The sequence below is a fragment of the Acomys russatus genome, chromosome 32 (assembly GCF_903995435.1).
Source record: "Acomys russatus chromosome 32, mAcoRus1.1, whole genome shotgun sequence".
NCBI lineage: Eukaryota > Metazoa > Chordata > Mammalia > Rodentia > Muridae > Acomys > Acomys russatus.
Window position 1 is genome coordinate 39,600,113 of NC_067168.1, and position 14,131 is coordinate 39,614,243.

Sequence of the window (14,131 nt, forward strand, 5' to 3'; positions counted from 1 at the left end):
CATTCCAGTAGTCATAGGGAAAAAAAATGAGTTGACAAACACAACCTGGAGGCTGAATCTGCCCAAGGCTTTGTAAATACATCTATCTGTTTTGAAACACAGTTGTACTGATTTTATGTCTGTGGCCATGGTACGATGACAGGGCTGTGCAGTTCCTAGACCCATGGCATGTAAAGTCTCAGACATTTGTTTTCTGGCCTGTTACAGAAATGATTTGGTGACCCTGGTATACAAGAAATAAAAGGGATAAAGTCTAGTACTCATATGGCTGCAGCTCAGCCAGAGCCAAATGGCCATTGACACTGTGGAACATGAAATTTAAAAAGTGACTTAGGCCTCTAGTATCTTAAGATTTTTTTTTCTGTGTGGTAGTGGCACATGCCTTTCATATCAGCAAATGGATCTTTGTGGGCTCCAGCACAGCCAAGGCCATGTACAGAAACTCTGCCTTGAAAAACAAAAGCAAATCAACAAACAAAAAAGATTTTCAGGACAGGTATACACACGCACGCACGCGTGCGCGCGCTGGTAAACCAGAAAGAGAAACCACTACTTGTACTGTGTTAGTTTCTGTAATCTTACTATTGCTGACTTCAACTCACCAGCAACCTCACAGGACTCTCTACAAACTTGGTCACTTCCCACCTGATTGTGTAACATGTGACGTGTTGAGAAATATAAAAACCATCTCTAGCATTCTGCTAAAAAGATTTCCCAGGTAACCAGCAAGAGTGAGTACCAGGTTAGATTCACAAAGTTGCCACAAACTAGGTCTAACAAAATTCTTTTTATAATCTTCTAGGCCTAGAGGAGAGAGCCCAAAACAGTTTAAGTGAAGCACTTAGCCAACTTTGAGGCCAGGTTTGGGGAGTTGAGTTGCGAGAAGAATGGGCTTTGTCTGAGTGTGACTGGGCTTTCTCCCAGTTGATGCTACTGTCTTCCATTTCCCTGCTTTCCCTTTTTCTTGTCAGAAGTGGATTTCCCCCCTTCGTAGCCAAGTTTCAAATGTTAAAGTATGGTTCTAATTCTAAATAAAGGAAACTTCATTACTTAACATAAGTGGCAAAAACTAAAGTTCATTACAACTGCATAAAGGAAATTCCAGAAATACTGAAAATGAAACAATTTCAAATTAGCAGTTACTTTTGAGATAGAATATTTTGATAATAATAAAATGAATATAAAATAAAAATTAAAACAAACAAATGAAAATAGTGTGGTTTTAGTTACGTGTTCTGGTTTTGATTTGTCTCAGTTTAGCAAGGCTGTGACTCTTACTTAAGAATATTTTACTGGGCTGCTCTTCCAAAGGTACTGAGTTCAATTCCCAGCAACACATAGTGGCTCACAACCACCTATAATAAGATCTGGTGCCCTCTTCTGCAGTGCAAGTGTACATGTAGGCAAAACACTGTATACATAAACAAATACATTTTATAAAAAATTTTTTTGGGGGCTGGAGAGATGGCTCAGAGGTTAAGAGCACTGGCTATTCTTCCAAAGGTCCTGAGTTCAATCCCCAGCAACCACATGGTGGCTCATAACCACCTATCCTGAGATCTGGTGCCCTCTTCTGACATGCAGGTGAAACACTGTATACATAATTAATAAATAAGTAAATAAATAAATCTTTTTTTTTTTTTTTAATTTTTCTGGTAGGCATGGTAGTGCGTGCCTATAATCCAGCACTCATGGAGGTAGAAGCAGGCAGATCTCTGTGAGTTCAAGGCCAACCTGGTCTAGGACAGCCAAAGCTACACAGAGAAACCTTGTCTCGAAGAAAAAAAAAAGAATATTTTCCTTTTACTTAGAAATCTTCCAGGATGGGGAGATGGCTCAGAGGTTAAGAGCTCTGACTGCTCCTCCAGAGGTCCTGAGTTTAATTCCCAGCAACCACACTGAGGCTCACAACCATCTATAATGTGATCTGATGCCCTTTTCTGGCCTGCAGGTATACATGCAGCCAGAGCACTCTATACATAATAATAAATAAAAGAATTTTTGAAAAAGAAAGAAAGAAATCTTCCAGTATAACACTGATTTCTTGCAAGAAACAAAACCTTGTCAAGGGTCACTTTTCCAAAATATTTTAATGAAACCCACATATGAATATTAGTTTATCTTTTTCTTAAGTTTTTTTCTTTCACTTTATACAATCTTTCAAACTGGTATGTTTAATCTTGGAATCAGGTATAAAACTCCTCAACATAAATGAGGTGTGGTGGCACATGCCTTTAATCCCAACACTTGGAAGGCAGAGGCAGGCAGATCTATGTGAGTTCGAGGCCAGCCTGGTCTACAGAGCGAGTTCCAGGACAGCTAAGGCTACACAGAGAAACCCTGTCTCAAAAAACAAATTGTAAAATAAAACCTACCAGCACAAGAACATTTAAAAAGATGTAACTAAGTTTTAATACATAGTTTTATCCTGTTTTATTATATAGATAATTTTGTTACTTCAGACTTTAAAATTACTTTGGAGACAGTTGTAATAAATAATAAATCTCATCTCAAAAGTTTATGAAATTTGTCATTTTGAGAATCTAATCAGCACATTATTATAGATACATTTTCTACTTTATAATGACTATAAGTTCAATAATATCCTGATTCACTCAGTGCCATTTTAAGAAAAAGCTGAGTATCTTTGAAAATATATGTAGCAGCTCCTCCGTTTCTTAGGAAATGAGTCTCGGTTTAACTCGTTTGAGCTGTGTCCTCATTGATAACAGTAGGTGTGCCAGCCATTATGGGCAGTTTCTCTACCAAGTGACGCTGCATGGAATAGCTAGTGGTCAGGCTTCTGCAGACGTGGGTAGCGCTGCAGATGCCCTCTTGTGTCACAGAGTCCACTGAAAAGCAAGAGCGACTTCCCCTGCTTGGCTGCCAATCGCTGTGCCGCAGATTTCTTTTTTCCCATCCATTTCTGTTTTGGACTGAGCATAGAGATGAATATTTCCTCTTTGTTCTTCCCACTTCTCCGCTTTATCAACTACAGGTGTTCAGCATGTTTTTGGAGACTCTAGTAGATTTCATACAAGTCCACAAAGATGATCTTCAAGATTGGTTGTTTGTACTGCTGACACAGCTGCTGAAAAAGATGGGGGCTGATTTGCTTGGGTCTGTCCAGGCAAAGGTTCAGAAAGCCCTTGATATTACAAGGTAATATTTTCTGTATGTATTTCAAGTTTACCTGATGATAACCACAAATATTTAGCCCCTGTGTTGAAGTTTTATTTATACTGCTTTGAATACTTAAAGCTCTTAGCTTAAGTAAAATGTAAACTGGCATGGTGGTCCCAACACTTGAGAGATAGAGGCTGGGGGAATCAAGAGTTCAAGGTCACCCTCAGGTATGTAGTGAGGTGAAGGCCAGCCTTGACTGGAAGAGACTATCTCAAAACAACAGCAGTAAAGATAAAGCTAGAAATCTTTAATCCCAGCAGTTGGGAGGCAAAAAGGAAGCAGATCTCTGGGAATTTGAGGCCATCAAGGTCTATATAGTGAGTTCCAGGCCAGCCAGAGCTACATAGCTATGTAGTAAGACCCAGTTTCAGAAATAAAAATAAAATAAATGTATGGGTGGTTAAGCATATATATGGGGCCAGGCATGGTGCCACTCACATACAGTCCAGCTTGTCGGAGACAGAAGGATCAGGAGTTCAAAGCCAGCTTGGGTTACAGAGAGAGGCCCTCCTTTAAAAAAAGAAACAAGACAAGCGAAAAGATGCAACTTGAACTAGATACAGTAACAAGAAACTGTAGTTCCTTCTGCTGGGAGACTGAGGCAGAAGGATTGTTTGAGGCCATGAGATTGAAGCAAGATTGGGAAATAAAATAAAAGCTTATCTCTTAAAAGACAGTAAGAGCTGGGCATTGTGGTGCACACTTGCAAGCCCAGCACTCAGACAGAGGCAGGCGGATCTCTGTGTTCAAGGCCAGCTTGGTCTACAAAGTGAGTCCAGGACAGCCAGGACTACACTAGAAAAATCTTGTGTTGACATGGAATGAAAGCATTTGGCTGTCAAGCCCTACAACCTGAGTTGGATTCCTCACAACCTAAAGGGAGGGAACCAACTCCCACAAGTGCACCATAGCACATAAATGCCAACACACACACCACACACACACACACACACACACACACACACACACACACACACACACACACGTAAATACAAATGAAAAAGGGATGTTTGGTTTATTTTGGTTAGGTTTTGGTTGGTTGGTTGGTGTGGGGGGCAGGGTGTCCCTTTGTAGCCCTGACTCTGAACTCTATGTAGACCAAGCTGGCTTTGAACTCACAGAGATCTACCTGTTCTGCCTTTGAAGTACTAGGATTAAAACTGTATGCCATCACCACCACCCCCAATAATAAAAGATTTTAATATACAAACAACCATAAATGTATGTGTAAGTTGAACTAAAGGTTAGTTTGATCTTATGTGAAGTTAAAAACTGTTCCTAAATCTTAGAGAATGCTTTCTCATGCTGTTGGGTATCTGGAGCTCCTTTCAGAAGGCTTTACACATGGTAGGTTTCTCTCTCCTTGAGCTCGTGTCATTGAAGGGACTTACTTCACAAACACATATACTAAGATGAAATGAGTCTGGAGTTCAGGTTTTGTTGTTGTTGCTTTTGGTTTTTTGTTTTTTTGTTTTGTTTTGTTTTTGAGACAAGGTTTCTCTATGTAGCCCTGGCTGTTCTGGAGCTCACTCTGTAGACCAGGCCTGGCCTTGAACTTACAGATCAGTCTGCTTCTGCCTCCAGACTGGTGGGATTAAAGGCACATGCCACCACCTCCTATATGGAAACCAGATTTTTTGGTTGTGGTGTTTTTTTTTTTTTGTTTGTTTGCTTGCTTGCTTGCTTGCTTTTGAGGACAGAGTCTCACTATGATGTAACCCTGGCTGTCCTAGAACTCACTATGTAGACCAGGCTGGCCTCAGATTCACAGAAATCTGCCTGCCTCTGCCTCTGCCCCTGCCTCTGCCCCTGACTCCTAAAGATTGAGATTAAATGTGTGCACCATAGTTAACTGGATTCATATCTGAAGGAGAAGAAACATGTCTTAAAATATTGAGCTGATTTTTTAAAGTTGTGTTTGCCTTTTTTGTTGTTTGTTTTGTTGTTGTTGTTTTTCTATTTTGTGTATATGTGTGTGAGCTGTTCCTGAGGAGGTCAGGAGAGGGCATTGGATCCTCTGGAGTTAGAGGTGGTTTTGAGCTGCCCATATAGCTGCTAGGAACTAAACTCAGTTCTGCTCCGCCTTTAACCACTGAGCCCCTTCTTCAGCCCTAAAAGTTTGAACTTTAATTGAATACATTTTTCTGATTTACTCAATATATCAGCTGTACCTTGATGTACAAGCAAGATACAGTTATCTAGTATTGTTTCTTAATTCTTTACTGGCTATAAGTTCAAATGCTTTTATTATCTTATATTGTGCTTAATAGACTGTGCCATTTCAGCTACCAGTTCATACTTTCTTTGTGGGTATTAAGTATAGTCTTTTGCTATGGAATTTGTTAAAATGCATACTTGTCAACTTAATTTGGTGGGGGTTGGTTGTTTTGTTTTTTAACTTCAGGTTTTTTCTTTCTTTTTTCAGAGAATCATTCCCAAATGATCTTCAGTTTAATATCCTAATGAGATTTACAGTTGACCAGACCCAAACACCAAGCTTGAAGGTAAAAAATTTATTTCTTCTCACTATATTATAAGGAATTAAAGTATTTTATTAATAAAGTTGGGATAAGTTGTATTTTTATTACATGCAAAAACTGTTCAATCAGTGGGTTTTATTTATAAACTTTCAGACAGTCAAGCCAGCACTTCGGGACCAGCTTCACTCTTTTTGGAGCTCAAAGGTTTTCTTTTATTTTTATTCTAGCCTGCATTATTTCTTTTCAGAACTCTCTGCAGTATTTCAAATAATGTTTTATGCATCTGTGTTTAACTACTAACCTTCTTCAGCCTTTTATACATGCATGTACTTGACTTTAAGTGTTCTCCAGAAGTCTGACCGACCCTTTGGGAAAGCTCTGTTTGTATAAACACATTTTAAAAGTGTCACAGCATACAGCCATCCAACACTGTGCTGGAATAGAGTTACTTTGTACAATCTTATGTATGTTTATGATTTCCTAATACTTGGGGGTTTTTGTGGTTTTTAGAGGCTGATATTTGGGGCAAACATAGCATTCATTGCCTTGGAGCTTATTTTTTTAAGTCTAATCTCAGTTGATTCTCACTCTCTGAAATAATAACATTTGCTGAAACAAGCATAAAGTTTTAAACTTTCTCAATTTCTATTTGGACACATTTTCTAGTTGTGTGAAAAGTAGATTCTAATTTGTGATTTAAAATGATTAAGTTAGCTGGGCATGGTGGTGCACGCCTTTAATCCCAGCACTCAGGAGGCAGAGACAGACGGATCGCTGTGAGTTCGAGGCGAGACTGGTCTACAAAGTGAGTCCAGGACAGCCAAGGCTACACAGAGAGACCTTGTCTCGAGAAAAAAAAAAATGATTAAGTTTAACATAAGACGTAAAATAATTTCTACTAGGATTTAGCTAAATGATAGGATACTTGCCTAGTATGTACAGAGCCCTACAAAAATGTTTTTCATGATCCTTATCCATTGAGATTAAAGTCAGGGAAATAAGCATACTGTTTATCCAAGCCTTGTAGTTTCTGCTCTGTTCTGCACAAATGTATTCTGCAAGCCTTACTACCCAAGCTTGATTTTCCCCTTTACACCTTGGAATATAGTCAGAATGTCTCAGAATCACAGTTATGTTTCTAACAGGGCTGACATGCACTTAGTGTAATGTCATTTTTCTCAGAGCCATTGTATAAAAATGGCCTCTGTTTTTATTTTAAAAAGTGACCTGAAGAAGAATTTATTTAATATTAATACACACTATAGCTCATACTATATCCAAGACACTCCTGGGAACAGAAAACTTAGAATTTTTGATCATTATTATCTATAATACTTGATTTGAGTACATGGTAGACATTCAGAAACTGTTGAAAATATGAATGAAGGTGTTTTGTGTACCTGTGTAAGTACAGCCTGAAGCAGTCCTATGTAATGACACAGGCCTGTGATCTTGCCACATGAGACACTGAGGCAGGTAGATTGTCAGCGATTTGTCAGTATGGGCTACACAGAGAATTGTAGGTTATCCTGAGCTGTGAAACCATGACTCAAGAGACAGGTGATTCTGGGGGACAGAGTAAAGCTGCTAAAGACCTAAAGAAAAAGACAAGTAAAGAGGAAAATAGGGGTGTGGGAAACTGGTGAAGTTAAAGCAAGCTTCCAGTGGGCCTGGAGTCAGAAGGAGAAGCTGGTGGTTTTGGGGGGCGGGAGTCTTTTGGTTTTTATTTTGATTTTTGTTTGGTTTGTCAAGACAGGGTTTCTCTATGTAGCCTTGGCTGTCCTGGACTTGCTTTGTAGACAAGGTAGGCCTCGTATCCACCTGCCTCTGCCTCCCTGGGTGCTGGGATCACAGGCATGCGCCACCACACCCAGCTGATGAAAAAACATTTTTAAATCATAAGAACTTAACAAGCTGGAAAGATGGCTCAGTGGTTCACTGCAATTGTCTCACAAAGGACAACCAGAGCTTGGATCTCAGCACCCAGTAACAAGCTGGATATCCTGAAAACACCTGTAATTTCAGCCCTGAGACATACAGCGCCCTCCTCTTTTGGACACATACACGGACACACACACACAAGAGCATATATATATTTACATAGAAACACATACACAAAATCCCTTAACTGGTTACTGAATGTGGTGCACACCTTTAATTCCAACACTCAAGGGACAGAGGCCAGGGACCTCTGTGAGTTGAAGGCCAGCCTGCTCTACACAGCAAGTTCCAAAACAGCCAGGACTACATAGAGACACCCTGTCTCCAAATAATAATGTAATAATAATTAAAAAATTAAAAATAAAGAAGTTAACAAATCTTTTTTTAAAGAAGATAGAAATCGACTATATAACATTATAAAGTGATTTTAATTAAATTACTAGCATTTGTTAAAAACATGTGGTTTTCACTTTTCTGAATACTTTTTCCAGCTTGATAAATACACTGAAGGATTACGTACACCTTTGCAACTATATTGTTTTGTTCTTTAAAATGGAATGTGTAGTTGCATCAATAATTACAGACTGCATGACTGTGAGATGTCCTACTAAACTGGGAGTGTTTCAATAATTACACGTCTTTATGGTTACTTGCTTATTACAGTTAACACCACTATTTTGTGAAAACTTTTAAAAACTGCATTGCTTGCATTGCATGACTGTAAATGCCTTTAATCTCAGCATGTGGGAGGCAGAGGTAAATAGATCTCTGTGAGTTCAAGGCCAGCCTAGTCTACACAGAGTTCCAAGACAACCAGGGATACACACAGAGACTTTGTCTCAAAAAAGAAAAAAAACAAAAACAAGCAAAGCTGTAGGTAGGTGTGGTAGCCTATACCTGTTTACCCTACAGTGTAGCCAGAGACGAGGGGATTCCCAGGGCAGGCTGGCTAGCTAGCTAGACTACTCGAATCAGCAAGAAGATCCTGCCTCAGTATCTAAGTGGAGAGTGGATAAGGTAGACATTCAGTGTCAACCTCTCCATATGCTCACACATGAACCCGCCCACACATATAAACATACATACACAGCACACACAGTGCAGAAGAAGTGTTTTTCAAAGATCTTGAGGTCCTGTAGGTACAACTCTAAGGTAAAGTGCTTACCTGACATCTGCAAGGCCGTAGATTTTATCATGAGCAAGGCAAATAATGATGACAGTAATAACAACTTTCAAAAAAGGATCTCAGAGGCTGGAGAAATGACTCAGCAGTGAATAGTACTTAGTACTCTTGGAGAGGAGCTGGCCACAGTTCCCAGCATCTGCATGGCAGTACACAACCTCTTCAACTACAATTCCACCATTGGCACGAGGTGTGCATGTGGAGCACATAAGAATAGGCCGTAAAGATAATCCCAGAACTCAGGAGGCAGAGGCAGGCAGGTCTCTGTGAGTCCAAGGCCACCCTGATCTACAAAATAAGTTCCAGGACAGCCAGGACTATACCAAGAAACCCTGTCTCAAAAAACCAAAATTAGCCGGGTGTGGTGGCGCACGCCTTTAATCCCAGCACTCGGGAGGCAGAGGCAGGCGGATCGCTGTGAGTTCGAGGCCAGCCTGGTCTACAAAGTGAGTCCAGGATGGCCAAGGCTACACAGAGAAACCCTGTCTCGAAAAACCCAAAAAAAAAAAAAAAAAAAAAAAGAATCAAAAAACCAAAATTAAGTAAAAAACTAAAAAGAAAAAAAAATTGTTTAGAAACTATAGAATGTTGGAATATGTGACCAGAAACAATTCTTTTTGTTTCTACTAGCATACTAGAGAGAACAGATATAATTTAGTAATTGCTCATTAGAAGAATTTAAAATGACTGAGTCTAGAAAGAAGCGTATGTGCCTCAGAAATAGCTTATCTCCCAGCTGCCTTGCATGCACCTGACATACAAGAGTGAACTGGGTGGTGAGTGGTAGGTAGAGTGCTCGGCTAGCCTGCACCAGGTCCTGGGTTCCATACGCAGCACCTCATAAACTGTACTCAGGAGAGTTAGGCCATTCTCAGCTACACAGTGCACTTGAGGCCAGCTGGGCTAGAGGCTCTGCCTTAAATCTAAACAGATGTGACGACAGGCTTGTCTTGCCATCTCTTATCATTTAACAGTGTTTCTCCCAAAAGAAATGACTATGTAAGGCTAGTCATGCACACACTCTGAAAGCAGCAGGCTAATGGAGACATTTTCTATTTGGTAAGAACATCTCCAGCAGATGTTTATGCTCTGGAAGTTGAGTGCTAAAAGTTCTAGTACACATGAAAACAGGAATCCTCACCATGTCAGGACAGAGGTAGCTCCATCATTCCTTTGACAGTTGCTGTTGCTGCTGCTGCTGCTGCTGCTGCTGCTATACTTGGAAAATCTGATGGTGATTATTTCTGATGCATTACCTAGTATCCCAGTGTCCATCTCACTGTCCTCTTTCATTGTGCTTTCCTTAACAGGTGAAGGTTGCTATCCTTAAGTACATAGAAACTCTGGCCAAGCAGATGGACCCAGGAGATTTTATAAATTCCAGTGAAACTCGCCTGGCAGTGTCTCGGGTCATCACTTGGACGACCGAGCCCAAAAGCTCTGATGTTCGAAAGGTGTGTTTGAGTGGGATCAGGAGATGAGTTTAGGTTTTTGGTTTTTGGGGGTTTTTTTGTTTTGTTTTTTGTTTTTGTTTTTGTTGTTGTTGTTGTTGTTGTTTTGGTTTTTTTGTTTTTGTTTTTGTTTTTTTACTGATCTTCTGTTAGATCCAAGTGCTATATTTATCTTCAATCACACGTGAGGACTTGGCTTTCCCTTTGCTTCTCCCACTTCCCCTTTCCATCAGTCCTGTAATCTTTGTAGTACTTCAGAGTCAGTTCTTGGTAAAATGGAGATTGACCTTGTGTTTTGTTTTCCAAGTTCTCACTCCTGTACCTGTGGTTTGCTGCCTCCTTTCTTAAAGAAGCTCTATTTTGGGGGCTGGAAAGATGGCTCAGAGGTTAAGAGCACCATCTGCTCTTTGAGAGGTCCTGAGATCAATTCCGAGAAACCACATGGTGGCTCACAACCATCTATAATGAGATGTGGTGCCCTCTGCTGGTGTGCAGGCATACATGCAGGCAGAACTCTGTATATGTTATAAATAAATTAAAAAAAAAAAAGAAGCTCTATTCTGAGAATTAATGTCTGCCTCGTTTTTTATGTCCTTGCGTTTTGACTTAGAGTTAATTATCTATCTTCATTTTCTTGAGTTATGGTGTTTTGAGACAGTCATATAATTTGGGCTAGCTTGGAACTCACTCTAGCAGATGACCTTGAAGTGCTGGTCATCCTGCTTCCACCTTCCAAGTACCAGGAGGGCTGGCACAGCTTGACTGAGCTTCTAAACATGTCCTGTTTCAAAGCATGTTAGTATATGTTCATATTTTTAACATTTCTGCCAAGGGCTTATTGTTAGTATTTTCTATATACTCAAAAACATAGATCATTTGTACTAGGGAAATAATAACTCCATCGGTAAAGTGCAGAAGAACTTGAGTTTATATTCCTAACACCTGCATTATAAAAAAAAAAAAATCAGGTGTGGCAGCACATGCATGTAATCTCAGTGCTGGGAAGGTGGCAGACACGAGAGTCTCTCGGGCTCACTAGCAGCTAATCTTTCCTAGTCACTGAGCTCCTAGTTCACTGAGAGATGTTCTCAAAAACTAGAGGGCAGCTGGTGCACACTCCTCACTTCAGCACTCGGGAGGCAGAGGCAGCAACTTTACATGGTGTGCTACAGACCAGCCAGAACTATAGAGCGAGACCCTGTCTCAAAAGAAAAAAAGAAAAACAAGGAAAACTGTGACCAGCTCTCTCGTGCTTCCGTGTACTGAGCCTTTTCTATAAGAATGAGCTATACCCTCAAGCTGTGAGCCTTAAATAAACCTTTCTGTCTATAAGTTGCTTTTGTCAGGTATTTTGTGAAAACAACTAATTCAGAGCTTATAATAAAAGGAAACATTTTAAATCAGTTATCCAATCAACCACCATAAGACAGTGAACAAAACAAAGCAAACCTGAAGCAAATAGAAGTTTGTAATTGAGATTAGAGACTAAAGTAAAGGCCAGGCATGAAGGCACATATGTTTAATTCAGCACTCAGGAGGCAGAGGCAGGCAGATCTTTATGGATATGAGGCTAGCCTGGTCTACAGAATAAGTTCCAGGACAGCCAGGACTATGTACAAAGACCCTGTCTCCAAAAATAAAAATAAAGCATCAGGGTCAGTTAAGAGTACTTGCTGCCCTTGCGGAGGACCCACATGACACTCAGATGCCTGTGATTCCAGTTCCAGGGGGTCAGACAACTTGTGACATCTGCAGGCACTACATGGACATGGTGCCCAGACACACTCAGCAGGAGAATGTTGTGAGTGTTGCATGTTTGAATGCAGCATACTTTACACTCCACTGCTGGACGTTCAGATTCTACAAGTGTAGAACACAGAAGCTTTCATAGGGTGAGATCAGAAAAGGTCCAAAACAAGGTGTGTGCTTAGGGTGTGAATCGTGTGGCCATGCACCCTTTCGTGCTCTCCTCTAAATTGTTACATAATTTTGTTTTAATTTCAACAAAATACTTGACTAACCTTACCTTGAGATTAACTGTAGGCTTTTTAGATTAGCTGCTTGAGAAGAGACTAGATATTGCTAATTAAAGGATCCTACAGAGCCACGCACAGTGTTGTGCACCTGTAACCCCAACACTCAAGGAGCAGAGTTGGGAAGATTATGGTTCAAAGCCCTCTAGGACTACATAGTGAAATCCTCATTTGTTTTGTTTCTTTGGTTGGTTAGTTGGTTGGCTTTTTTTTGTTTGTTTGTTTGTTGTTTTCCTCCTCTTATGCTGGCTTTATTTATTTTTGTTTTTTTGAGACAGGGTTTCTCTGTGTAGCCTTAGCTGTCCTGGACTGACTTTGTAGCTTTGTAGACCGAGCTGGCCTGGAACTTACAGAGATCCACCTGCCTCTGCCTCCCGAGTGCTGGGATTAAAGGTGTACGCCACCACACCCAGCTTTTATTTTTTAATTATAGTACAAAATAACATGTTTTCATGCAACAATTCCCCTCCTCTTCCCATTCATACCCTTTACCCCTCTGTTGTCTACTGCCGTGTACACATTTGTTACTTTCTACCACCAGTATTCCTTTAAGAAGAAAATTTCACATATTGAAAAAGTTTAATTTCAATATTAAGTCACCCTAGGTAGGGTTCATATAGCCGTCCTTCCCTTATGATCATTTGTAGGGAAAGCTGAAACAGTAACATATGTTGACAGAATAACACTACAAAGTTTTGTCATGTTACACTTTCATATTCCCTTCTTGTTTTATGTTTTTCCTTTTCTTTTTTTTTTTTTTTTTTTAAAGAATCTATTATTTGTGCAGTGTATGAGTTAGCAGGCCAGAAGAGGGCACCAGATCTCATTATAGATGATTGTGAGCCACCATGTGATTGTTGGGAATTGAACTCAGGACCTTTGAAAGAACAGCCAGTGCTCTTAACCTCTGAGCCATCTTTCCAGCCCTGTTTTTGTTTTTCAACCTGTGTAGCCTTGGTTGACCTGGACTCAGTAGACCAGGCTGTCCTTGAAATCACAGAGATCTGCCTGCCTCTGCCCAACTCCATATTCCCTTCTTAGCTTCAGAAAATAAATGGTAGTTGAGAGTATTTTTATTCCCCCCCCCCCCAAAAAATATGAACAGTAACATTTTCCTTTTCCACAGGAGAGATGGTCAAGCCTGTGCTGTCAAGGAGAAACATAAGAACATGGCCGTCTTACATCTTGGAGTAGCCAGGATGCATTCACCTGCTTTGTGTCTTTGTGTCTTTCAGGCAGCACAGTCAGTGCTGATTTCCTTATTTGAACTCAATACCCCAGAGTTTACAATGTTACTAGGAGCTTTACCAAAAACTTTCCAAGATGGTGCTACTAAACTTCTTCACAATCACCTTCGAAACACCGGCAATGGGACCCAGGTACTTCGCACTTGTTTTGTTGGCCATTGTATGCTGTTATGATTGATTTAACAATGACTGCTTTGCATGAAATTGACTTGATTTTACTGTATGGTTTTTACATCTGCATTTGGCAGCAATTTGAGCAGAAGCAATTAAATATTGCCTTGGGAAGAGTAGAATCTCTTGAATCTATGGTGCTTATATTATAATTTGTGTGCATTGCGATAGTAGTTAGCAGTAGCCAAGTTGAAAGAGACACACATGTATACAGTGTGTGTCTGAGGCATCTGCCTTGGAAGATACTAGAACTTTATAACATGCTGCCCTTTGACCTTCAGATGAACCAGTTCTCGCTTGAGCAGCAGCAAGGGTAGTTCATCCCAAGTTAACACTGAGTGTGAATAGAACCATGCTAAAGGATCACTGGCTTGTTGGCCTCTTGAGTGTGAATATGCAGGGTTTTGTTCTGAGGAAGTAAAATCTGACTAAATGAACT

At 40.2% G+C, this 14,131-nt stretch overlaps 1 protein-coding gene across 4 annotated transcripts in view; it reads left to right on the forward strand.

Annotated features, from left to right (window-relative positions):
• Clasp2 (cytoplasmic linker associated protein 2) overlaps window positions 1–14,131 on the forward strand; it is a 179,612-nt gene that overhangs the window by 139,245 nt on the left and 26,236 nt on the right. For 3 of the 4 annotated variants that reach the window (XM_051140338.1, XM_051140335.1, XM_051140337.1), the window contains 4 exons: window positions 2,999–3,162; window positions 5,612–5,690; window positions 10,101–10,244; window positions 13,510–13,653. In XM_051140338.1, coding sequence (XP_050996295.1) covers window positions 2,999–3,162; window positions 5,612–5,690; window positions 10,101–10,244; window positions 13,510–13,653 — 531 coding nt within the window. Of the gene's footprint in view, window positions 1–2,998; window positions 3,163–5,611; window positions 5,691–5,819; window positions 5,871–10,100; window positions 10,245–13,509; window positions 13,654–14,131 lie in introns of all 4 variants that reach the window. The other variant, XM_051140336.1, reaches the window with a different exon arrangement.